Source organism: Leptopilina heterotoma, unplaced genomic scaffold, assembly GCF_015476425.1.
Source record: "Leptopilina heterotoma isolate Lh14 unplaced genomic scaffold, ASM1547642v1 Lhet_59, whole genome shotgun sequence".
Taxonomy (NCBI): Eukaryota; Metazoa; Arthropoda; class Insecta; order Hymenoptera; family Figitidae; genus Leptopilina; species Leptopilina heterotoma.
In genome coordinates, this window is record NW_025111133.1 from 793,253 (window position 1) to 820,877 (window position 27,625).

At 25.0% G+C, this 27,625-nt stretch overlaps 1 protein-coding gene across 4 annotated transcripts in view; it reads right to left on the reverse strand.

The window, feature by feature from the left end:
• Positions 1-27,625, reverse strand: part of LOC122508952 (semaphorin-1A-like) — a 440,531-nt gene that overhangs the window by 186,455 nt on the left and 226,451 nt on the right. For all 4 annotated transcript variants that reach the window (XM_043622643.1, XM_043622640.1, XM_043622642.1 and 1 more), the window contains exon 3: positions 339-435. In XM_043622643.1, the coding sequence (XP_043478578.1) occupies positions 339-435 (97 nt within the window). The remainder of the gene's footprint in view (positions 1-338; positions 436-27,625) is intronic.

Below are 27,625 nucleotides of genomic sequence, written 5' to 3' on the forward strand. Positions count from 1 at the left end.
TATTAATCTGCCGTCTCTGTCGCTAGTCAAAAACAATTGCAATTCAAAACAACTTCATTTAGATTTAAATTACGTTCCAATTATTATCAAAATGCGAATTGATGTAATTGTCGCTAATTGATTTTCAAATGGAGAAATAATTGCTTTTTACATCATATTGAAAGAACAAAAATCTTAATGAAAAAAAAGAAAAATTTAGATTTTTTCATTTTTCATTAGAAGTTTCTTTTTTTGGAGGGGAAAACTTGGAATTTGCATTGGAAGAAAATTCTCCCAATTGAAAAGTTCTGTTAGAAATTGGTTGATCGTAGATGGGAGAGAAAATTTCGAATATTCACCTGGCGCCGATCAGGATGAAAGTGGCTGCTCGCTCCAGGAGTTTGAAGTGTTCCACGTGACTCTCGTTTCCAAGAAAACGCTGACCGATTACATCTCCTGAAAAAGAAAAAAAACGAAGGTGCTATAGATGGTTTCTCATGAAGGTTGATTTTATATTAAAATGCAAGGAGGAACACTCCACATGATGAAATTCTCTAAGGCACAAAACTTTTTTATCATATACTTTTCTTATTTACATTTTAATATAAAAACCTTATCGTAAGTGCGGCTCTTTTCAAAATTACAATGTATCTTCAGCTCTAGGGTTTATATTATCATCATCATCATAATTTTATCATTATTACTCTTATGATTTTACTGATTTTACCCGAGAGTAAGAAAAATCTCTTATAAATAGACAAATGAACATAACAAAAAAAATAACTGACAATGAATATTCATTAATTTCGCCATTTGAAAATTTGAGGAAAAGAAAGAAAAAATTGTTGCCAAGTAAATGGGACATTCATTACAGTGGAAAAATTGCAAGAACTGCAGAAAAAACATTGTCGCAAGAAAATAAAAAATTTATTTTACGAAACAGCAATAATTGTTTGGAGGGAATGACAATTATTTATTTTCCGTATTCGTCTTTGGAAAAGTCGTCGAGAATAGCGAACGTAACGAGCAAACAAATGAAATTGTTCCTCTCTCTCTCTCTGACTCTCTCGAGTTAAAGAGTAATTTCTGCGGGGAAAAACTCGGCCAACTTCCCGCAATAATTGTTTGCCACAGAATCAGAAGCGACAATCTTGTCTCGAGAGGAGGGCTTCATATTAAAAAAGCTTCACACTGCTGAAACAGCTTTCATTAACTGTTCTTTTTAGAACACGTATAAGCTAACTGATTTAAGGAAACGGTACAAAAGTCGAGACAATTACTGCAAAGAAATAAATTTCGAAAAGTTTTTTTAAAATTTATTCTGCAAAAATTGATGGGACTTTTAATTCCATTGTGACCTAATATTCATGCATTTTTTGCTAGAATATTATTTACAAATTAATCGTCCACTTTCTCTCACAGACTTATGTTGTCGGTGAAATAAAATAAAAATTTTTTTCTACAGATTCGTATAAATATAAATATATATATATATGACTTTGAAAGACAAATATGATTTTCCGCGCGATTAGAGTTCTGAATGCGTGTGTACATCCATATTTGATAAGTTGAAAAGTTTGATGTGAAAACTTTGTTCAACTTTCAAGTTGTACAATATACGTAAATACAATGTATGGTTGAGTATTGATCCTAGGAGCGTATATAGCGGCATTGAACGTGACCATGTAAGGAAACCCTTGTCTATGCAAGCATTATTGAATCGCAAGTGGTAATTCAAGACCCATTGTCTCTGTTCACACTGCGATGATAATATATGTCTCTAAGATTAACCACATTTTTCCCAATCATATAACTTGACTCGTTTATGCTAAACTAAAACATCTTTATATATTTTTTACGCCTGCAGTTTATTTATATATTCGAAAATATATACTTATATATTGAAAATGTAAATTCTCGAAGAGAAAAAATTTTCCCTCCATTTCCATGGTTTATGTTCTGCTGTATCGAATATGGGGAAATTTTATTTTACGTATCTATCGTTTGAAAATTTTATTTCATTTTATATTAGATCACCAACGAGACAGAAATAAGAAGTTGAAAAAGATATTTTCATAGTCGTGGGAAAAACTATTTTTTATATTTTTGACTTTAAGAAAAGTTTTGGAGAGAAAATTTCCTCTAGACAGTTTTTATAGTATTCAGGGCTCGAACTAGGCCCGTAAATTTGTTTAAAGTCCGTAAAAGTAAATTTTTTTCTAAAAAAAACATCCGTAAAGTCCGTAATTTATTTGAAAAAAAACGAAAAGTCCGTAAATTGTACGATATTTAATTGATTATTAAAAATAATGGATTTATAGAAGAATTTTAGTTGAAAACAGTAAAAAAAAAATAAATTTTTGAAAAGTAACAAATGATTGCAGAAATACAATTATGTTCAAAAATTAAAAATAATTCTTATCAAAATTTCAATTATCTTTATAAATAAAAACAAGCTTCTCGGAAAATCAATTATTTTCAAAAATTTTAATAAAATTCTTGTCAAAATTTCAATTTCTTTCAAAATTCTAATACAATTCTTGGTAAAAGTTCAATTATTTTCAAAAATTTTTCTCAATTCAATGGTTTTTAATATCTACTATATTTTAATCAAATTTTGATAAATAATTCAATTATTTACAAATTGTTTTTAAATTTCTTCGCAATAATTTAATTATGTTCAAAAATTTTTTTAAATTCTTATCAAAATTTCAATTACTTTCTCCGAAATTCAATTATTTTCATAAATAATAAAATTCTTCTTTGAAATTCAATTATTTTCAAAAAATTTAAAAAGAAATTGTCAACATTTCAATTAGTTTCAAAAATTTCAATATAATTCTAGGTAAAAGTTCAATTATTTTCAAAAATTTTCCTCAATTCAATGATTTTCAATATCTACTATATAAATTATATATTTTAATCAAATTTTTAAAAAGAATTCAATTAATTACAAATTGTTTATTAATTTTCTTCGCAATAATTCAATTATGTTCAAAAAATTTTTTAAATTCTTATCAAAATTTCAATTATTTTTATAAATAATAAAATTCTTCTCCAAAATTCAATTATTTTCATAAATAATGAAATTCTTTTTCGAAATTCAATTATTTTCAAAAATTTTAATAAAGTTCTTGGCAAAATTTCAATTATTTTCACATATAAAAAAATTATTTACGAAAATTCAATGCATTAAAAAAATGCGTTAACAAAATTCTTCTCAGAAATTCAATTTTTTAAAAAACAATTTTAAATGAATTCCTCTAAATTATTCAATTTTTTTTATTAAAATATTTATAAAATTCTTTCTCAAAATTCAATTATTTACAATTAAATTCTTTCAATTAGTTACAATTTTCATAAAATTCTCCTTGAAAATTCAATTATATTAAAATTTTAAGAAAATTCTTCGCAAGAATTCAATTATTTTTACAAATAATAAAAATTTTCACGGGAATTCAATTCTTTAAAAAAATTCCACTAAATTCGTTAGAAGAATTCAATTATTTTTTATATAATTTTAATCGAATTCCTAATAAGTATTGCAATTATTCTTAACATTTTTTGTAAAATTTATCAATTCTTTTCAAGAATTTAACTATTTTGACAAATAATAAAATTTCCACAGGAATTCAATTATTTCAAGGAATTTAATAAAATTCGTTCGGGAATTCAATTATTTTCATAAAAATTTAAATTCTTCACAGGATTTCATTTATGTTTAATACAATTTTAAATTAATTCCTCGAAAATTGTAATTTTTTAAAAAGTTTTTTTTTAAATTTATTAAGTGTTGAAAACCGAGTGATAGAATTATTATTATTATTATTTTTATTAAAATTCTCGTATAATTTAATTTTTGAATAATAATAGTTTTAAAAATGAATTACAGTAAAAATTTTAGATAATAATTCGAATAATCGAAATTTCGTAAAATTGAATTGTAAATAAATAAATTTGAAAATTCTCAAAGAAATTTTTTTTAAAATTATTAAAAATAATTCATTTAAAGAAAAATTTTAGTTAAAAATAATTCTAAAAAGTAATAATTGAATTGAAATGATGAAAATAATTTTGAAGAAGTTTTAATAGTAAAAATATTCTTTTAGTACAAAATGATCCTATCACCTGATCATCTTTAATTAATTATAAATTATTGAATTTGAAATTTTTGAAAATCTTTATGAAAAAATAGTAATGATTAAATATTTATTTAAAAAAGAAGTTATTGATGTTTGCAAATGCTTTTACAATTAAAGAAATTCGTAGGTAAATGGAATAAAAATAAGAAGTTTCGATTCCATTTTTACATAAAATTGTTCTTTTCTTTACATGAAAAAATTTAATTTTTAGTCTTAAGTAAAATGTTCTCTTTTTTTTACTCGGACTTATATTTTTGTCAGTAATTGGTTCTTAAAGTCCGTAGTTTTAAATACTTTCGTTTTGATTCGAGTCCTGTAGAAATTATATTTTGAAAAATAATTATAATTATATAGTAGAAAAATACTATGAATTAGGATGGGTATAAAAATTTGTTTTTGCTTGCAAGCAGGCAGTGCTGAATTAATATTTATTATTTCTTGCCTTTAATTATTTATTTTTATAGATAGTCGATTTTAAAATTCGGTTCTCAAAAGATAAGCCGTATTATAAATTGAGGTAAAGATGTTAAAAAAATACCCTCATTTTTTACAGGGTATTCTGTTATTCCTTTTTTCTCATCGCAAGTCTATTCTAGAGAAACACCTTGAAGAAATTGCTTTCTGTATAAAATGAATGTGACCTGAAAATGTCAGTCTGTTATAGTATTCAGTTTTATCACCAAATTTAGTCTTAAATGAACGTCTACTTTTTTTCAACACACTAAAGCCACTTGTCTCAATAACGTCATTCTGGTTGATTCTGGTTGGAAGAAGGGTCGTAAAAAGTCAAGACGAAATGAGAGCGAGTCAGTGACACGTGGGAAATCCTGAGGAACATTACTTATGTCAATGTCTCTGTAACGTACGAATGCATACGGAGTATTTCTTCGCGCCTATTGTAAAATTCTATGCATCGGAGAGTAACGACAACGAGATACGTGCAACGGTGCAACGGTGCAAACGGTACCTCGTGCATTCCCAAGGGATGTATATCAAAGTGTGGGTGAAATTCTATGGAAACGTGGTCTTTTATGGCGATATATTTGGCATCCTTGCGCATATGTTATTACCCTTTATGTACACAATGACGACAAATATGCATTTTGCAACGATATATCCTGGCGCAATCCGATAAAACCCAGAGAAAACGTGCACACGGTCTGAAACACGTGAAACACTATTAGTGCGGGTGACATCTGGAGAATTTTACTAAATTACGAGAACCAAGGTTCCAACTCCAAGAGAACATAATGAATTTGAAATCGTTCCAAGTTTCATGCTTAGAAAGCTAAAAGCGTATTTTCCAATTTGCAAGCGTTTAAAATTCATCCTTTTGGCATTATGCATCATAGGGTTCATATGGCGTGAATGTTCCCCAACTTCAAAAAGGAAGAAACAATTTTCTTAAAGTCATTTTCGATCTCTTTTTTATTAATCACCATCCTTTTTTTTTGTTTAACAGTATTAACGGTAAAGTTACGAATTGTTATAAAAATATAAAACGTCTTTTTGTATCGAAAATTATTTTCTTCGATAAACGTTTCTTTTTTCTTCGCAGGCACTAAAATATTTTATGTCTCGAGTGCTGACAATCATTTTTGCAGAGTCAACTAATCAATATAAGTGCTAAAATAACACTTTTTCAGCGGAGTTTCTTTTATTTTCTTTATAAATGCTTTCCAGATTGTTTTTACAAAAGGCAGGTTAGTTTCTTATAATGGTTGGCTCAATACCAACTCACTGGACGTCGTAAATGATCAACTCTCGTGTTTATTTTACTGTTCTTTTTACGAGAGCTCGCCTCATTATTCTGTCTAAATGGAGTTTAAAGGAAATTCGCCACTAAGAGAAACAGGGGCGCGCACGTTCTGGGCTATGTATCGTGTAATTTATTACAAAAGACGAAATGTATGCGCGAATATAATTAATTGTGTGTTGGAAACATTTCCAGTGGCATCTCATGATTAATCATAGAATATAACGATGATGGAACGGAATGTAACTTCGGAATATTGATTTTTCATTTTGCAAAACTACTCTCAAAAAATAAAACATTTAATATTTATTCTATTTCTGTAATCAGATTTTACAACTTTCTTTTTTGATAAAAGTAATTTACAAAGAAGAATCTTTTTTGTAAATTACTTTTTAATAAGCATACCAATTTTCCGAATCAATTTCCAAGTGCATGCTTCAAGATATTTGAAATTTTAAATCAATCAATCGCAGGGCTCGAACCAGTGAATTTAAAAATACGGACTTTACGGACCAAAAATTAAAATTTACGGACCAATTACTGACAAAAATATAAGTCCAAGTCAAATAAGAGAAGATTAGGATAAGACTCGCAGTGATCGATTTCTTCATGTTTTATAATAATGAAAGATCACCGAATGATAAAATTATTTACAATTCAATTATTATTTTATAATAATTGAATTTACAAGAATTTTTAACAAAAATTCTTTCTTAAATCGATTTTTTAAAATAATTTTCGAAAAAGTTCTTTAACAATTTTCAAATCGATTTGTTTACAATATTTAATTTTACGAAAATCCAATTATTCGTAAATTCTTCAATTAAATAAACATTAGAAAATAAAAACTTAAAATAATATTAAAAAAATCCAATTAAACTTTTTCAAAAATATTAATTTCAAAATTCAATTATTTTTAAAAATCCACGCTATATTGCTTTCAATATTCAATTATTGACTAAAATTTTAACTGAAATTCATTTTTATGAAATGAAAATCAATTTTTATTAGAAAATTGTACTAGAATTCAATTATTTAAATACAAATAAAATGCAAATAAATAATTTATTGAATAATTGAATGTTTCTTAAAATTAAATTCCATCGTTATCAAAAGACGTTAGAATCGTTATCAAAAAATTTTCAAATAATTGAATTCTTTTGACGAATTTTAATAAAATTTTTAAGAATAATTACAATTTTCGAGAAATTTGATTAAAATTTGTATTAAAAATAATTGAAATTTTGCAAAGAATTTTATTAAAAATCCTGAAACCTTTTCAAAATTCAATTATTTCTAAAAATTCATGCTATAATGCTTTTAATATTCAATGATATTCAACAATTTTAATTGAAATTCATTTTTAAAATCAATTTTTATTAGAAAATTCTAGAAGAATTTAATTATATAAATTAAAAAATAAATAATTTACTTAATAATTGAATGTTTCTTAAAATTCAATTCTTATTTAGAATTTAATTTAACTAAACATCTTCTATAAATCCATTATTTTAAATTATTTTTTGAAAAAGTTCTTTAAAAATTTTCAAATTCATTTGTATACAATTCAATTTTACAAAATTTAATTATTCGTAAATTCTTCAATTAAATATATATACTAGAAAACTTTAAATAATGTCAACAAAAAATCCGCATTTAAAGTTTTTTTAAAAAAAAATTAATTCCACAGAATTGTTAGTTAAAAATATGAAAAATTCAAATTTTCAAAGATTTTAATCTGAAATATTTTTAAAATTTAATTATTTCTAAAAATTTACTCTCTAATGTTTTTAATATTTCAAATATTTTTAAAAAATTCTTGTCAAAATTCAATTATTTTCAAATATTTTAATAAAATTCTTGTCAAAATTCAATTATTTTCAAATATTTTAATAAAATTCTTGGCAAAATTCAATTATTCCCAAAAATTTTAATAAGATATTAAAAATTTCGAATATTTTCAAAAATTTTCCTCAATTCAATAATTATTCAATTATTTACAAATTTGTTAAAAATTTTTCAGCACTAATTCAATTATTTTCATAAATAATACAATTTTTTACAGGGTTTCAAATATTTTCACAAATAAAAAACTTCTTTTTAGGAATTCAATAATTATTTTCAAAAGTAATAAAATTCTTCACAGAAATTCAATTATTAAACATTTTTTTTAAATTCTCATCAAAATTTCAATTATCTTCAAAAATAATTAAATTCTTCTCAGAAATTCAATTATTTTCAAAAATTTTCCTCAATTCAATGATTTTCAATATCTACTATTTTTCATAGAATTTTCCAAAAGAATTCAATTATTTAAAAAAAAAATTCAATACAATTCTACATAAACGTTTAATTATTTTTGTAAAATAATAAAAATTTCACAGGAATTTCATTATTTACAAATTTTTTTTAAAATTTCTTTGCAATCATTCAATTATTTTTATAAATAATAAAACTCATTGCAGAATTTCAATTATTGTTAAAATGTTAATTCAATTTTAATCGAATTCATAGAATAAATTTCTATTAATTTTATTAAAATTCGTCAAAAGAATTTAGTTATTTGAAAATATATATGAAATTTTAATAAATAAATAGGTAAATAAATGAGAATTCAATTTTAAGAAACATGCAATTATTCAATAAATTGTTATTTTTGTAATTTAATAATTGAATTCTAGTAGAATTTTCTCATGAACATTGAATTAAAAATGGATTTCAGTCAAAATTTTAGATTATAATTGAATTTTATAATTATAGAAATATATAAAATATATAATTATAAAAATGTTTAAAAACGACAAGTTTTTGTTCTTATCTTTATACTTTGTAAAGGGTTTATCGCCCGTTTATACATCTAAATAAATAAATAAAATAATTTAATTTTGCCAAGAATGTTATTAAATTTTTTGAAAATAACTGAATTTTAGAGAAGAATTTATTATTTACAAAGATAATTGAAATTTTGACATTAATTATTTTAAATGTTTGAACATAATTGAATATCGTACAATTTAGGAACTTTTCGTACTTTTTTCAAAAAAATTACGGACATTATGGACGTTTTCTATAAAAATGACTTTTATGGCAAAATTTTACAATATTCCCTGAACTCCTGTTATGAATAAAAAGTATATATAAATTGTCAATGCGGTTACTTTTTTTTTTGCTTGATTCGCAGGCAGTCTGCGTTATCACCTCTCAATGGGTTTCGTTCTAAAGGGGGTGTAAAGTTCCGCTTCTTTGCATTTTCTTATCTCAGCATCCTCTTTCTTGGACCCCTTTGTCCGTCGACTATTGTGCCTCTCATCTTCAATCCCCATAGTATCAATGCCACGCAAATCCAATATTCTCTGCTAGTTTAATTCAAATACTCGAGTGCATTTTCAAATCCGCCTCTTGTCGATTTAGAAAATCAAGCGCACTTTTTATTTTCGAAAATGGGAAATGAAAGAATTCACGCACGATAACTGCGCATAAAGATTTCAATTGTAATATTAAATTGAAAACGAATTAGGAAGAAATTTAATCGTATTAAATGTTGAATGCACAACGTAGATTTTCCACGCGTATTATTAAAAATAGAACTGATAACAGTTACTAAATAAAACTTTTATTATTAATATTAGTATATTATTAAAAATAAAACTGATAACAGTTACTAAAGAAAACTTTTATTTTTAATAATATGCGCGGAAATATAAATGATAATTAAATTGTGAAAATTCTTTTCAGTTATTGAAATAATGCACATTTGTTTTTTTTTTTTTGCAAGTTTCGAAAGGTATGAAAAAGGTCTGAATGAGATCATATGGCAAATTGCGTATCGTAAAACGTATCGTTATCATATTTTATGACTCATAAAATGCAAATTCTTATAAAAGGAAAATAGGGCTCTTATCCGTACACTTGTGAATAAAAATTAATGTCACTGAATTATCACATTAATGTCTATACGAAATATGTTCCAATTTTCTAATTTCACATAATTTGAAATTGCAATCATTATTTTAATATTAAATAAAAATTAAATAATATGTCATATGTGATTTTAGGGTTTGTGTTAGGGCAGAAGTGTCATCAACAAATACCATGTCCGATAATACTAGTGGTCCTATCTATCATATTTTCTGATTGGTGGTTCTCACGCATATGTGCTTTTTAAATTTCCTCTCAAACAAAGCTCTCACGTATTTTTTTTTTTTTTGTTTTTTTGTTCGTTATCGGACACAACCGAATGAATTGAAAAGTGAACTTGATCACAACAGATTTTTATTTTCCCAGGAACCATATTTTGCAAAAGAGAAAATTTTCATCAATCTCGTTAATATAATACACATTAATTTTCGATTTCCACTTTTATTCAGGTTTCATTTTATATACATATTTCCATTGAGAGAGATATATTTTATTTTCAAACTCCGAACGATTAAATTATTTATGAAAAAGAATTTACAATTTTCCAGGTTTTTTGGAAATAAATAAATTCAAAATAGGGAAAACTGTTTGTCTTTTAGAGTTAAGAGAATTTGGGTTAAGAGGGCATTTTGGGATTAGAGGATTTATTCGAAAATTGCTAATTTATGGAGCATCTTTAATAATAGAGATGAAAGGGAGAAGAAAAGTTACATAAACCCCCCCCCCCGCCCTCTCTTTTCATTGTTCATTTCATTTTGAGAGTTAAGGCGTGAACAAGATACGCTTTATGTTCGTTGAATGTGTGTATAGTTTAAAACCCAATAGTCTGAGCAAATATGAAGGAAACTTAGTGAACATTGGTGAACGTTCAACTCCAGTTCTCTTGGATTTCATGAAATTTGCGGAAACACTATTTCCACTTTACTGGCCAAACAAAATGCGAGCGTACAAGAAGAGGAAAGTTAAGTGGTTATAATTTAATCTCTAACCGGCTGCAGTGGAGTCGACGTGATATGGGGGGGTTAAAAGAGGGTGGTAGGGGGCAAAGAGGGTGGTTCAGGAAAAGAGGAGTCACCCAAAGACAAAAGGAAAAGAGACTACAAGACACAAAGAGTAAAAGAGGTAATGGATTATATGAGAGAGAGAGGAACAAACCAATAAAACTGAAGAAACAAAAAAAAGCTGTAGAAACGGACGAAAAATCATTATTATGCTAATGTCAATCCGGAAGAAGAATTATGTACATACGATATAGGAAAAGTGTAATTAATGCTCTTAATTTACACTGTGGAAACAAAAACATAAATCACGATAAATTACTACAGTTCGTTTCAGAAAATGTCGATTATACTGACACTTTCACACTGTAATTAACAAATGTTTCTCACTTCACAGTGTTGTGCGCGCGCTCTGCTTCTAAAGTTAGAATGCATTACAAATTCAATTGTTTATTATCATGTTATATTCAATTTACATTTAATACATAATTTAATTTCAAATAAAGAAAATAATTCTATTTCGTTTTCGACGGGTGAAACACAACATTTTCGTTGATTAGAACTAATTTAATTAAACATGGTTTTATAATTGCATAAACAGTTTTGTTGTGGTAAAGAAACAACGCAAAAATAACGTATAAAAAAGAATCTATTTGCATCATCTGCAGAAAAATTAATGATAATTGCATTTAGTGTGCATGTGCACATTTTTCAAATTAGGATAATAGAGCTCATTATATGTGATACACGGTGAATGGTATTCTTTTTCCAAAAAAATTGTAGATCCTTTTAATTGAGTTTGGTGAAATTGATTAAATTATTTGATTTAAGTTAATGTTTATTTGATAATAAAGTTATGTGAATCAAAGAAATATTTTTCTTGTGTCACATATTAGAACCTGAAAACAAAAATGATTGGTGGAAGCAAAATTAAATTAATTGTGTCTCGTTCTTTGAATAAAATATTTGATGACGAAGAATGCTCTTTAAGAGCATCAAAGTCTGGAGTGCTAGTTGGGCGCACTTGAACTATTCGATTAAAAGAAGTAAGAGGACGAGGGATGAGAAATATCAAGTAACGAGGCATAATGAAAGCAAGAATCAATATTCTTATGTAAATAGTGAAGAAGAAGAAGAAGACCGTGATTTCGCATCGTTAAAGAGGTTAAAAAGGTAAAAAGTTACAGATCTTGGTTTGGGGTTGGTTTGAAATCGATTTCTCCTCTATTTTTCGGTAATACTTGCGCGGATGATTCTCGGAAGCGGTACCGAGCATTGCGAATTGTCAGTGTGAGGTGGCTGTAAATGTTGGGGAATTATAAGGTGGTTAGAAGGATAGGACAGTTGGCAGCCAGGCAGAACAGGGCACTGTGAATCATCGGGTCACGCGAGAATCGAGACTCTCTCTCTCTACCCCGGTACCAACTGGTGCTTCTCTCTACCCTTAAAACCACCCTAACATGACCTACCCAGGCTAACCTCACCACTTAACGGAAACCGACGTCCCTCCTATGTTTTCCTACTGGACAGACGGCTGGTCCGATATTCTACTCGATCAATCTCGAACCTTCACTCTTCCCACCCACGAATCAAGTTCAATCTCCTCCGAGACCAGTCTTCATATAGAAGCTCTCGCAAAGAAATTATATTTATCACTAGCGAAAAACTTTTCCATTCACAAAATTTATATGGGTCAAAAGTGTATACATATATACTCTCGATGAGAATTATATGACGCTCTAACTTTTGATTCAATCTCTTTCCCTTCAATTCGAATCGTTTCAAAACAACTTCTTGACAATTTATTTTATTTCCTATCCCCCATATCGTAAATCAATCATTTACTTCATCTCAAGGGACATCAATCATTTTCCACCACTACCATCGCCAACAATATTTTATGATTGCTGTGTTCGGGAAAATTTGACAATCAATCGAATGTCTGCCCATTAACTCAAATTACAATTGTTTGGAACTATAATTAGTTGAAATTACCATTATTTCAAACTACCATTGTCAGGAACAACTATCGCGTCGAACTGTGATTAACTAAATTTGAGATTAATTGATAACAATTACAATCAGGAAAAGTATTCTAATTGTTGATTTTAACAATGTGTCATTTTTCACTATTTCTATCACTGTAAGGTACATTTATTACAATAAGAAGGAATAACTTCACAAACAATAATTTATGATAGATGAATAGTAATTTTCAAAGTCATTCCAAAAAGTTGTCAGAAGCCTATAAGACGAACAAAAACTGGCTCTATTAATTAATTAAACAAACATTATTTTATGGATAGACGGAGAAAATAGTTTTTAAAAACTTTTCCAAAGTTTATAAATAAAGCAAGAAGTAATTTGCAACAAATATACTTTTTAAATTAACTGCACGCTAGTTTCAAGCGTTATTCCATTTCTGAATTAAATTCCATAATTAATTCGAAGTTAATTGAAAATGTTTTTTTCTTAAACGTACGTATCGCAAAAAAAAAGAAGCATTAAATTTCCAATAAGTTGTGAGAGGACAGGAGTGGATTTCCGCGTCAAGGTACGTGCATTGTTGGACTTCTGTCATTTCTGGCAAGGAAAGGATTCGACTTTCAATAAATTGAATCGGACTTCGTTCCACTGCACTTATCGCAAAAATTTGTGGTATTGGTCTTGACCATATACTATAAAAGAAGTCAAAAGCTTTGAGAGAAGCTATCGACTTCTGCACTGGCATGTTGGTAAATTTGAATAGACAGCTCATACACTTTTGCGGAAAAATTCAACTTTCTTTAACGTATTTTATACTCGAATGATAAACATAATTCCTTCTCATGCAAATATTTACTTTTCTTATAAATCTCCCTCTCTAATATAAAACTTCGATTTTCTGTATAGATTCAAAAAATATCAAATTGAGACAAATTGGTTTTAAAACAAAAATTTTTTCCCTATTTCGAAAAATAATCTTTCCCGGCTATTAAACTCTATTGAAATGATTGCAAAAAAAAAAAAAAAAAAAGTGAACTCATTTCACATGGACCGTGAAAAAGTGTGGGTATTCATTTAAAAATTCCATTAGTGTACTTGACTCATTGTTTCATTTGTAGCGAAAATAATTGTAATGTAGTGAGGAGGAATGTGAATCGAACAATGCGATGCGCGACGGGACAATCGATTTAAAAAGTTGATTCAATGACAGGCTGAAATAACATTCTTATAGCGAAGCAGCAGCAGCAGCAGCAGCAGCTATCTATATCATATAGCGTATTGATATAGGCACACACAGGTTCGTTAACTTTTCAAACCCCGTTCATTGTTTTCGCGTGAATATGTTTTTAACGCGGATGCAAAACAATGGAATTATCAATAATCGAGTGTCTTCGGTGAACACACACACACATACACACACAATATTCGAGGATGCGCCGAGTATGTGCATTGCGTGCAGGGCACTACTGGCCATTGTTGCCCGCCGCTTTGGATTTATTATCATTTATGCCGAGCACATCCGCTCTTCTCTCTCTGGCATCATGACAGCGGCAGGCAAACGAATACAGGTGGAACTGTTAAAGAAAACTAATTAGAACCTCCGTTAACTGTCGCGACATATTATGACAGTGATGTATTACATTTGGACCATTGGACACCACTTGAGGCATTTCCATAAATCAAAAACAATTTCTAAAAATTCATTTCAACAAGTTTTAACAAATTCAGGGCTTGAATTAGTGAAAGTATTTGAAAATACAGACTTTACGGACCAAAAATTAAAAATACGGTCTTTACGGAACAAAAATAAAAAAATACAGACTTTACGGACCAATTACTGACAAAAAAAAATAAGTCCGAATCAAATAAGAAAACATTTTCTACTTAAAACTATAAATTGAATTTTTAAAACTATAAAACATGAAGATATCGATAACTCCGAGTCTTCGACTCAAAGTGATCGACTTCTTCATGTTTTATAATAATTAATGATCGAGTGATAAAATCATTATCAATTCAATTATTATTATCAAGAATTTTTAACTAAAATTCTTCTTTAAATCGATTATCTCTATTGATTTTTAATAATTTTCGAAAAAGTTCATTGACAATTTTCAAATCCATTCGTTTACAAATTCAATTTTACGAAATTTCAATTATTCGTAAATTCTTCTATTCAATATATATTAGAAAATAAAAACTTCAAAAAATATTTTAAAAATTTAATTAAACTTTTTCAAAAAAATGAATTTTAAAATTCAATTATTTTTGAAAATTCACGAAATAATGCATTCAATATTCAATTATCTAAAATTTTGACTAAAATTCATTTTTAAATCAATTTTTTTGTTAAATTCTACTAGAATTCAATTATTTAAATATAAAAAAAATTTATTGAATAATTGAATTTTTCTTAAAATTCAATTCTCATACAGAATTTTATAAATAAATTTTTAAATAATAAATTGAATTCTTTCGACGAATTTTAATAAAATTTAGAATAATTACATTCTTCGAGAAATTCGATTAAAATTGTATTAAAAATAATTTTAAATCTGCGATGAGTTTTATTATTCTTAAAAATAATTGAATTCCTAAAAAGAATTTTATTACTTTTTAACAATATTTAATTTTTGCCAAGAATATTATTATTCTTGAAAATAATATTGAATTTTCGTAATAATTTGTAACTTTTCTAAAATTAAATTTTTTTACTTGTTTTTAACTAAAATTCTTCTATAAATGCATTATTTGTAATAATTTTTTAAACAATTCTTTGAGAATATTAAAATGCATTTGTTTAAAATTCAATTTTACAAAATTTCAATTAGAAAGTTCTACTAGAATTCAATGATATAAATAGAAAAATAAATAGTTTATTGAATAATTGAATTTTTCTTTAAATTGAATTCTTTTGGCGAATTTTAATAAAATTGTAATGAATAATTGCACTTTTCAAAGAAAACATTAAAAAATGAATTAAAAATAATTAAAATTCTTCAATGAATTTTATTATTTACGAAAATAATTGATTTCCCAAAAAGAATCTTATTATTAATTAAAATAATTGAATCCCTCTGAAAAGAATTTAATTATTTATGAAAATAATTGAATGTTTGCAAAGAAATTTATAAAAAAAACTTGCAAATGATTGAATTCTTGTGAAATTTTTATTATTTTTATGAATATAATAAAGGTTTGCGTAGAATTTTATTAAATTTTTTTAAATAATTGAATTCTTGGAAAATTTTATTAAAACAGTAAATATTAAAAATCATTGAATTGAGGAAAATTTTTGAAAATAATTGAATTCCTAAAAAAAATTTTAGTATTTACGAAAATAATTGAATCTCAGTGAAATTTGTATTATTTATGAAAATAATTGAATTATTGCCAAGAATTTTATTAAAAGTTTTGAAAATAATTGAATTTTGGAGAAGAATTTTATTATTTATAAAGATAATTGAAATTGTTACGAGAATTTAGAAAATTTTTTGACCATAATTGAATTTCTGCGAAGAATTTTACTACTTTTGAAAATAATTAAATTTCTGCAATCATTTGTAACTTTTTCAAAATTTAAATAAATTTTTATTATAAAATTCTACTAGAATTCAATTATTTAAATACAAAAAGAAAAAATTTATTAAATAATTGCATGTTTCTTAAAATTAAATTCTCATAAAGAACTTAAATCAATAAATTTTTTAAAAAATGAATTCTTTTGACGAATTTTAATAAAATTTGTAAGAATTTAATTGAGATTATATTAAAAATAATTGAAATTCTGAAATGAGTTTTTCATTATTTTATGAATATATAATTAAAGGTTTGCGTAGAATTTTATTAAATTTTTTTTTAAATAATTAAATTCTGGTAAATTTTATTCAATATTTTAATTTAATATTAATATTTCTAGAAATAATTGAAATTTTGACGAGTTTTTTTTTATTTTTTAACGTAATTGAAATTTGTGTTTTCTCTAAAATACGGACTTCAAACAAATTTACGGACCTAGTTCGAGCCCTGCAAATTTTAAAAGAATTTAAACAAATTAGTTTACTTCAAATTATATTTACCCATATATTCAAAATAGAAAGAATTCCTCTAATATATGCTGGGATTTTTATTGCTTTATTTACTTTCATATTAAATTGATTGCCACACTCTATTTATGTTACTGTTCACGTATACAAATATTGTATATTTGATTTATTTTGTTTCGAAAAAAAATCCGCATTTCCTCGCTACTCTCGATAGCGAGACTGCGAGAGAGCTCGATAGTCGAGTTTGCGTTCGGTGTGAAGGAAAAAAAGTTGCGGAAAAAGTTTTTATCAACTGGATTGTATTTCCCACAAGATAAATAAGTATCGTTTTTCAGAGTTAGTAATTCATTTAGTGACACATCTCTCGGCAAAACTTTTGTACCTTCCTGCATGAAAGAAATATTTCTTCAAACTCGAATATAATTGTTGTTGTAATTAAAGGAAAAAACACGTTTTTCTTATTTACTGACTAAACATAGCAATATTTGTTTCTGAACGTGTGTCACCTTTTTTTTAATGAACCAGTAATTTGGTTAGAAGAATAATATTTAACATAAGAAGAATAATATTTACCTACAAGCCAACACAGTAGGGTTGCTACAAAAATTAAATTTTCTTTTTCCCTGATTTTAACTTTCTTCCCTGACCCTAAAGAATATTCTGATTCACTCTAAAAATTATTAGATACTCAAAAAAATGTACTACTACATTTATTTACAAATTTCTTCAAAAGTAAAATTATTCGAAAACATGTGCTGGCAACAAATAGTTAATATTTTAGAATATTAAATAATAAATAAAGAATGAAAAAATATTTATATTTAATAATAATAGAACAATAGTATAGTGTAATAATATTAAAATACACGGATGTTCCGAAATAATTCATTGTTCATAATTTATTGAACATTTATATTAAAGTAATATTGTTGCGATAGGAAATATAAATTTATATAATTATGCATATTCTCGTGGATGAAAAGTCATTATCTGTAAATGTTTATTAAAAGTTGACGAGTCCTCATGATTAATGAAGATATAAATTCATAAGCGAAGGAATATTATAGAAAAGAAGAATAAATTGTAGAAATTATGCACAAACTCCAAAAAAAAGGGGATGAAAATTATGCGCAATTATTTTAATTTGAGAAATTTAATATTAAATGAAAAATTGACATCGAAAAATTAAATGAACAAATTTATTATTTTTTACTTATTTTTGCAGTTGGGAAAAATAAGTAAAAAATAATAAATTTGTTCATTAATTCTGCTAGTGTGAAAATTGTGATAATTGCAATTGGTTTGAAAGTGGACAACAGTGAAGCAGTGAGATTTACACTCGAAGAAGAGAGAGTGGCGGAACATCACTCCATGGGAGTTTAGAGGGTTAGCCTCAAACAATCACAGAATTCCCTTGATCTTACAATTAATTAAGGCTCGTGTGTCTTGAGATAATGCGTCGCCCCTTAATCGATAGGACACACCATCGAAAACGGATAATTGTTCGGTCACCTAGTAAGGCAATCGTGCCCATGCGTGCTATTGAATTGGACGGAGTGTGTAATTAGTATCTGGGAATTCAATTCAGGTGTTGATCATCTTCATGTGGTTGCGTCACAAAGTTATTGATCGCGTAATAACCATTAGTCACCAATCATTAGCAAAAATATGCATCGTACAAAGCAACACTATAAATCGATTGCACGGCTCAAGCTATATCTTTTTTTTAGAAAATAATTAAATTCTTCTTCGAAATTCAATTATTTTCAATAAAATTTTCAAAGAACATTCTCGGCAAAAATTCAATTATTTTTAAAGATTTTAACGAATATCTCGTCAAGAATTCAATTATTTTTAAAGACTTTAATGAATATCTCGTCAAGAATTCAATTATCTTTATAAATAGCATAATCTTTAGCCAAAAATTTAATTATTTTAAAAAATTTAATAAATAAAATTCTTGACAAAATTTCAATTATTTAAAAAAATTTTAACGAATATCTCGTCAAGAATTCAATTATCTTTATAAATAGCATAATCTTTCGCAAAAAATTCAATTATTTTTAAAAAATTTAAATAAAATTCTTTGCAAAATTTCAATTAGTTTCAATAGTTTTTCGCACAATTCAATTATTTTCAATATTTACTATTTTCATCAAATTTATTAAAAAATTTAATTATTAACAAAAAATTCTTAATAGAATTCTAAGAAAACATTCAATTACTTTCATAAATAATAAAATTTCATTTAGGAATTCAATTAATTTCGAATCGCAGAATTTTAAATATTTTTAATACAATTTTAAAAAAATTCCTCGAAAAATGCAATTATTCTTAAAAATTTTATTAAAACTTGACAAAAGAATTCAATTTTTAGAAACATTCAATTATTCGATAAAATAATAAAATTGGTTAGAAAAATTCAAATATTTTCATAAAAAAAACTTTTCATTCGTCGCAGAAAATCAATTATTTTCAAAAATTTTTAAGTAATTCTCAAAAAGAATTCAATTATTTTCATATATTAATATTAAATTCTTGGCAAAAATTCAATTATTTTTAAAAATTTCTACAAAAATCTTGACAAGAGTTCAATTATTTTCATAAATAATCAATTTTTTTGAAGGAATTCAATTATTTTAGAAAAATTTTATAAAGTTCTTGGCAAAAATTAAATTATTTTCATAAATAATAAAATTTTTCGAAGTAATTCAATTATTTTTAAAAATGTCTAAAAAATTCTTGGCAAGAATTCAATTATTTTCATAAATAATAAAAAATTTCAAAAAATTTCAATTATTTTCATAAATAATCAAATTTTTCGAAGTAATTCAATTATTTAAAAAAATTTCTATAAAATTCTTGGCAAGAATTCAATTTTATTTTCATAAATAATAAAATTCTGGAAAGGAATTCAATTATCTTAATAAGCAATAAAATTCTTACCAAAAAATCAATTATTTTAAGGAATTTTAATAAAATTCTTTTCTATAATTCAATTATTTTGATAAATAACGAAGTTTATCAAGAGAATTCAATTCTTTTGAAAGGTTATAAAATACTTTGTAGAAATTAAATTATTTTCAAAATTTTTGAAAAATTCCCGTCAAGAATTAAATTATTTTTATAAATAGGTTCCGAAATTCTTCTCAAGAAGTGAAAATAATTATTTTCAAAAGTTTTAATATAATTCTTGGCAAAATTTCAATTATTTAAGCAAAATTTAATAAAATTCTTTGCATGAATTCAATTATTTTCATAAATAATAAAATTCTGCAAAAGAATTCAATTATTATCTTGATAAACAACAAAATTCTTTACAGAAAATCAATTATTTTAAGGAATATTAATAAAATTCTTTTCCAAAATTCAATTATTTTGATAAATAACAAAATTCATCACGAGAATTCAATTTCTTTGAATTTTTTTAAAATAATGGAGTTTCTTTAATAATTTTAATTAAAAATTTTAAATATAATTGAATTTTATGAACAATTTCTTTTAAGTTCTTAAAATAATCGTGTATAATAATAATTGAAATTAAACATTTAATTATTGAATTTTTTAAAAGAATTTATTAAAATTTTAGAAAATATATTGTATTTTATTGAAATTTTTTATAACGAATTAAGAAAAAAATTGCATTCTTTCGTGAAATTGTTTGAAAATAATTTAATTTTTGCAAAGATTTTACTATTTAAAAAAATAATTGAATTGTTTCGAAGGATTATTTAAATTTTAGAATGTAATTGAATTATTTCTAAAAATATTATTAAAAATTTTTTTTAAATTGAATTCTTTCATGAAATATTATTAAAATTGTATTCAAAATAATTGAATTTTTGCGAAGAATTTTACTATTTATAAATATAATTGAATTGTTTCGAAGGATTTAATAAAAGTTTAGAAAATAATAGAATTCTTTTGAAATATTTTATAACGAATTAAGAAAAAAATTGAATTATTTCGTGAAATTTTTTGAAAATAATTGATTTATAGAAGAATTTTAGTTAAAAACACGAAAAAAATTTAATTTTAGTAAAGTTACAAATTATTGGAGAAATTCAATTATTTTTAATACAATTTTAATCGAATTTCTCGAAAAATATAATTATTCTTAAAAGTTTTATTACAATTCGTCGAAAGAATTGAATTACTTAAAAATTTGTTGATAAAATTCTTTATGGGAATTGAATTTTAAGAAACATTCAATTATTCAATTAATTATTTATTTTTGTATTTAAATAATTGAATTCTTTAATAAAGAAATCGATCTCTCCGAGGCGAAGAATCGGAGTTATCGATATCTTCCTGTTTTATAGAATATTATGAAAAATTTAATTTATAGTTTGAAATAAAATTTTCTCTTATTTGACTCGGACTTATATTTTCGTCAGTCATTGGTTCGTAAAGTCCGTATTTTTAAATACTTTCTAATGCTCTTCTATAACATTTCCAATAATAGATTTGAATTAATTTATAAATTTTGAATAAAGTTCCAACACTAAATTAGAAGGAAAAAAAAATCCACCATATCGGCAGATTGAAAAGATTTTTTTTGGGAAAATCGTTGTAGAACGATATGAGATCGGAAAGATTATCCGGGGATTTGTAATAGTATGTACTGTAAAAAAACAGATCATATCGAGTGGAGAGAGCGAGGGTTCATGTACATTGTACATTGTACACGCAAATGAGAAGGGCTATGAAGTGTGCATCGTAATACAATGCTAGCCATGCAAATACTTTATTTGTTCAGTCCCGTATGGTATTCGAGATATGAATGAGGGTCCGAGCAAAGGCGTAGGAGGCACGATATGATTTATTGGCGATAAGTGGATAAAAGCTTGAAATATTTTTTCACCGATTCTATTAAAGAAAGAAACTTTACATTTTAAAATGAGAATACGACGAGTCCAAAAAAAAAAAAAGAAAAAAAAATTCAGTCTCTGCATACTCAATAAGGATTATTTATTGTCGAACGAATATACACTCTGTCTTAAAATTTAGTTCACGAATGGGATTTACTTCGCCATAAATTATTTTTCCCAAGTTGCGTCTAGTACTTTCTTTTTTGTGTAACGATCGGAAATTGCAGTCATTCGTCGAGAAATTACTTTTTGGGAAAAAATTTATCTTCTAATATTAATATTAATATTTATCTATTATTAAGAATTGAAAATTAAAAAAAAATAAAAATATTTATTAATCAACTGTAAATAATTTTCATTACATTCGCCTAAAAATTCGAGTTTAATTACTATGAGAAAAGAGTTATAAATTATTAATTCAATTAGCGCGGAAACTCTCGTTTCCTTTTTGCAAATATATCGATTGAATTCAATAATGAATAATAATTATAGAATAAAAGTAAATTTTTTTCTTCCCTTAACACTTTGAAAGCACATTAATCAATTTTCGCCACGTCATTTAATATTAATTTACACTAAATAGATGGAATTAAAATTACTTTTCGATATAATTAAATCAGTAAATGTGTTACAAAAAAAAGTTCTGAAATATTCAGTTCATGCTTTCATATTTCCATTAAGTTTGAACTGACGGGTAAGACTCCGTCAGAAAAAAAGCGATTTGCAAGTGGTCTTCCGATTTCTTCGAAACCTTGGGAAATAGAAGTCTTATATGAATTAAATTTAACCCTAAAAGTATTTTGAAACATTTTCAAAATGGCGGCCGCTACGCCATATTGAAAATGAGTGTTGCGTTTTTTTCAAAAATTAATAACTCTGAAACTTTTTGATCGATTTTAATAAAATTTACAGGCGATATAGTTAAAAATACGTAGTTTAATTTGATATTATGAACAAAAAAAAATTTCCAAAATTTGTCAAAAAAAAAGTCAAAAAAATTTTTTGAATTAATTTTTAGTTCAGTTGGCCTAATTTTTGAATTTTCTAATAAGTAAATATCGATTCCTTGTAATTTCACCTTTCATTTCATAAAAAAAAATTTATGGAGACTCTAATAGTTCTCGAGATATTGCGACTTTAGTGGAAGCGCGTACCGCGGAATTAAACTCCGTAGCGAGGCGGAATATGAAGCGAGCGTACAAACGTGCACAATAGGGTGTCCGTAACAATGCGACTTTCGAATTTTGTTTACGCCACCCCCCAGTTTAGTTCCAATAAAATAAAAAAAAATTTCCCAAAATTTGAAGCCGATTGATTAATATTAACACGTGCCAGAGATCCATCGAAATTTCCCATTAAAAATACATAGGAAAAATGCACTTTTTAAAAAAAAATTCATAACTTTTTTAATTTTCATGCAAAAAATCTCCAGGTCACATTTGCCTTTATTTTTAGCTGCACTATAAGATAGCACTTTGCCAAAAATTTAATTTTGAAAAATTTTTAAAATGGCGGATGATTAAAGTGGGTCATAAAAATGAACCACAATATATCCAAGGTTTTAACACATAAGTGTTGTCAAAAATTCAAAAAAATTTCTTACTCGGGGCTATTTTCGATCGTTTATCATGAATCTGATATTAGAAATTAATTTTCAAAATTTTGGATCCAATATGGCAGGTTCAAAATTTTGATTATCTACATTTTCGAAGTAAACATTCTAAAACAACGTCAAGGGCGATATTTGGAAGCGCTATTTACGAATCTAATCTTAAAAATTTATTTTTTAAATTACCGAATCTAATATGGCATGGCGGATTCAAAATTTTTTTTAAAATATTCCTTTAATAATCGATTTTTAAGAGCAGAGGTATAAAAAGTTAAATTTCTATAAAAGAGTTTCTAAAACATCCCAATAATTATTTTTTGTAAATATTAATCTATAAATTAATATTTAGACTATTTACTTAAAAATGTAGAAAATCATAATTTTAAATCCGTCATAGTGGATCGAATAATTTGAAAAATAAAATTTTAACATTAGATTCGTACACTCAGAAAAAAATTTGTTCGAATCAACCAAATTTTGGTTAAATCAACCAAATAAATGCATTGCTATACAGTCAACCAAACGTTTGTTTGATTCAACCAAAAAATTTCTTCCAATACGTTTATTTGTATTAACCAAATGCTTATTACACTTAACCAAAAAATTTTATTTAATATAACTAAAAAATTTGTTTATTTCAAGAGAAAAGATTTGTTTGATTCAAATAAATAGTTTTAGTAAACGTATTTGGTTCATTTAAATAAATATTTTTGTTTACTTAATTTTGTTATTTATTTTCCTCTAATAATATTTGAATTTCCTAATTTAATATTTTCTAGTACGTATTATTGGTTAATTTATAATTTATTATATAATTATTGATATTTTAAAATTATACATATAATAAATTATAAATTAACCAATAATATGTATACTAGAAAATATTAAATTAGGAAACTCAAACATTATTAGAGGAAAATAAATAACAATTAAGTAAAATATTATATATGTATTTCTTCATATAAACAAAATTACTTAATTATAAAAAACATTTGAAATATTACATTAAACATATTATAATTATGATTTTTATACGTGCACTCAGGAAAAAGTTTTTTCGAAACAACAAACTGAAAACTTCACAAAACCTTTTTGTAAATATTCTTCTCACTGGTACAAATTAAATATGCAGTAAGTCAATGAACACAATGTATTTAATATTTATTTAACCGACACTTATAATTTTTTTTCTTTGATTTACCGATTTAACAAATAAATTTGACGCGAACGCGGACTGTAGACAAGTGAGATCGCCATTTTTAAATTCACACATGTACTTTTTAAGACAAGCAAATATGTTTGTTTGACTCAAATAAAATGATTTGGTTGAATCAAACAAATTTTAGAATTTTTACTTTAAAAATGTAGAAAATCAAAATTTTGAACCCGCCATATTGGATCGAAAATTTGGAAAAATTAATTTCAGATATCAGATTCATGATGAACGATCGAAAATAGCCCCGAGTAAGAAATTTTTTTGAATTTTTGACAACACTTATGTGTTAAAACCTTGGATATATTGTGGTGCATTTTTATGACCCACTTTAATCATCCGCCATTTTAAAAATTTTTCAAAATTAAATTTTTGGCAAAGTGCTATCTTATAGTGCAGCTAAAAATGAAGGCAAATGTGACCTGGAGAATTTTTTGCATGAATATTAAAAAAGTTATGAATTTTTTTTTAAAAAGTGCATTTTTCCTATGTATTTTTAATGGGAAATTTCGATGGATCTCTGGCACGTGTTAATATTAATCAATCGGCTTCAAATTTTAGAAAATTTTTTTTTATTTTATTGGAACTAAACTGGGGGGTGGCGTAAACAAAATTCGAAAGTCGCATTGTTACGGACACCCTATTGTGCACGTTTGTACGCTCGCTTCATATTCCGCCTCGCTACGAAGTTTAATTCCGCGGTACGCGCTCCCACTAAAGTCGCAATATCTCGAGAACTATTGGAGTCTCCATAAATTTTTTTTTATGAAATGAAAGGTGAAATTACAAGGAATCGATATTTACTTATTAGAAAATACAAAAATTAGGCCAACTGAACTAAAAATTAATTCAAAAAATTTTTTTGACTTTTTTTTTGACAAATTTTGGAAATTTTTTTTTGTTCATAATATCAAATTAAACTACGTATTTTTAACTATATCGCCTGTAAATTTTATTAAAATCGATCAAAAAGTTTCAGAGTTATTAATTTTTGAAAAAAACGCAACACTCATTTTCAATATGGCGTAGCGGCCGCCATTTTGAAAATTTTTTAAAATCCTTTTAGGGTTAAATTTAATTCATATAAGACTTCTATTTCCCAAGGTTTCGAAGAAATCGGAAGACCACTTGCAAATCGCTTTTTTTCTGACGGAGTCTTACCCTGACCAAATCTAATTGATATTTAATTTAATTTCACTGGTATTAATTCTCATTTATTAAAGTACTTGAAGAAAAAAAATATCGATATTCAGGTTAAAAATATTTTATTTATCTTTCTCACCAGCATCTGGGATGTGAATTAAGGAACCTTTATGTCGAATGGACTTACCTAGAACAAAAAAACAATCGTATTATTAGAAACGTTGAGGTGAACAATAGATTCGATGAACTAGATCTTTAAATCTTAAAATTAGTAATTTATAATTAAATTAATAATTTATTAGTAATTTAAAATTGATAATTAATAATTAATAACTGAAATTAGTAATTTATGATTAAATTAATAATTTATTAGTAATTTACAATTGATAATTAATAATTAATTAATAACTGACATTTAATAATTAATAACAATTGAATAGCAATTCTCTTTTGAAATTTTTATTTCACTTTAAGAATTTCCTTATATCTATCTTTAACTTGTTGAGAGCGTGAGCTAAAATTTCTCGAAAAGTGAGGAGAGGCGATGACTTTATTATCGCTTTCGTCTCGAGGGAAATTTATTTTTGTATTCTAAAAAAATCCAAAGAAGACGGTTTTGTATTGTCAAAAGTTTGTTTATCTCCTTCCATTTTTCTTGTTTGTTTACTTTCATCTTACTTGAAAGAAAATAGAATCTTCGACTCTTATAAATTTGATAAAATAAATTCTGAATTTATAAATAAATTCATTCATATAAATTTTGCATCGAAAACAGTTTCTAATCAATATATTGCAGTGATTAAATTAAAAATTCCGGTTCTAAATTATTTAAAAGAAAGAAAAGAAAAGAGAAAAAAAAACAAGAAAAATAAAAAACAAAAAAAGGAAAATTGCGATTTTTTAAAATTAATTTAAATAAATTAAACCGAATTGAACCAAATTGAATAAATTGAATTAAATTATATTAAATTAATGCTTTTAATATCAAAATTATTAACCAAAATTTTAAACGAAATTCATTTAGAAATAAATTTTTATTTGAAAATTCTACGAGAATTCAATTATTTAAATACAAAACTAAATAATTTATTGAATAGTTGAATGTTTCTTAAAATTGAATTTTTATGAAGAATTTTATTAACAAATTTTCAAAATAATTAATTTCTTTTAAGGAATTTAATTAAAACTTTACAGAAATTTATTAAATTAAAGAATTTTATAACAATTTTTTAAAATAATTGAAAACTATTGAAAAATTTTATTAAAATTTTTTTAAATAATTTAATTCAAGAGAAGAATTTAATTAATAATTTATGAAAATAATTGAATTCATGCGAAGAGTTTTATTAAATTTTACATCTTGGCGAAAATTTTTCAAAAATTTTAAAAATAATTTAATTTTTGCAAAGTATTTTATTACTTTTCAAAAGAATGAATTCTCATTATGAATCTTGTTTTTAATCAAAATAATTGAATTTTGGAAAAGAATTTTATTAAAATTCCTTAAAATAATTGATTTTTTAGAAAAAATTTTGTTGTTTATCAAGATAATTGAATTTTTTGCAGAATTTTATTATTTATGAAAATAATTGAATTCTTGACAAGAATTTTTTAGACATTTTTAAAAATAATTCAATTACTTCGAAAAATTTGATTATTTATGAAAATAATTGAAATTTTTTGAAATTTTTTATTATTTATGAAAATAATTGAATTCTTGACAAGAATTTTATAGAAATTTTTTAAAATAATTTAATTCCTTCGACAAATATTATTTATGAAAATAATTGAATTCTTGCCAAGAATTTTATAGAAATTTTTTAAAATAATTGAATTCCTTCGAAAAATTAAAATTAAAATTATTTATAAAAATAATTGAATTCTTGTCAAGAATTTTATAGAAATTTTTAAAAATAATTGAATTCCTTCGAAAAATTTGATTATTTATGAAAATAATTCAATTC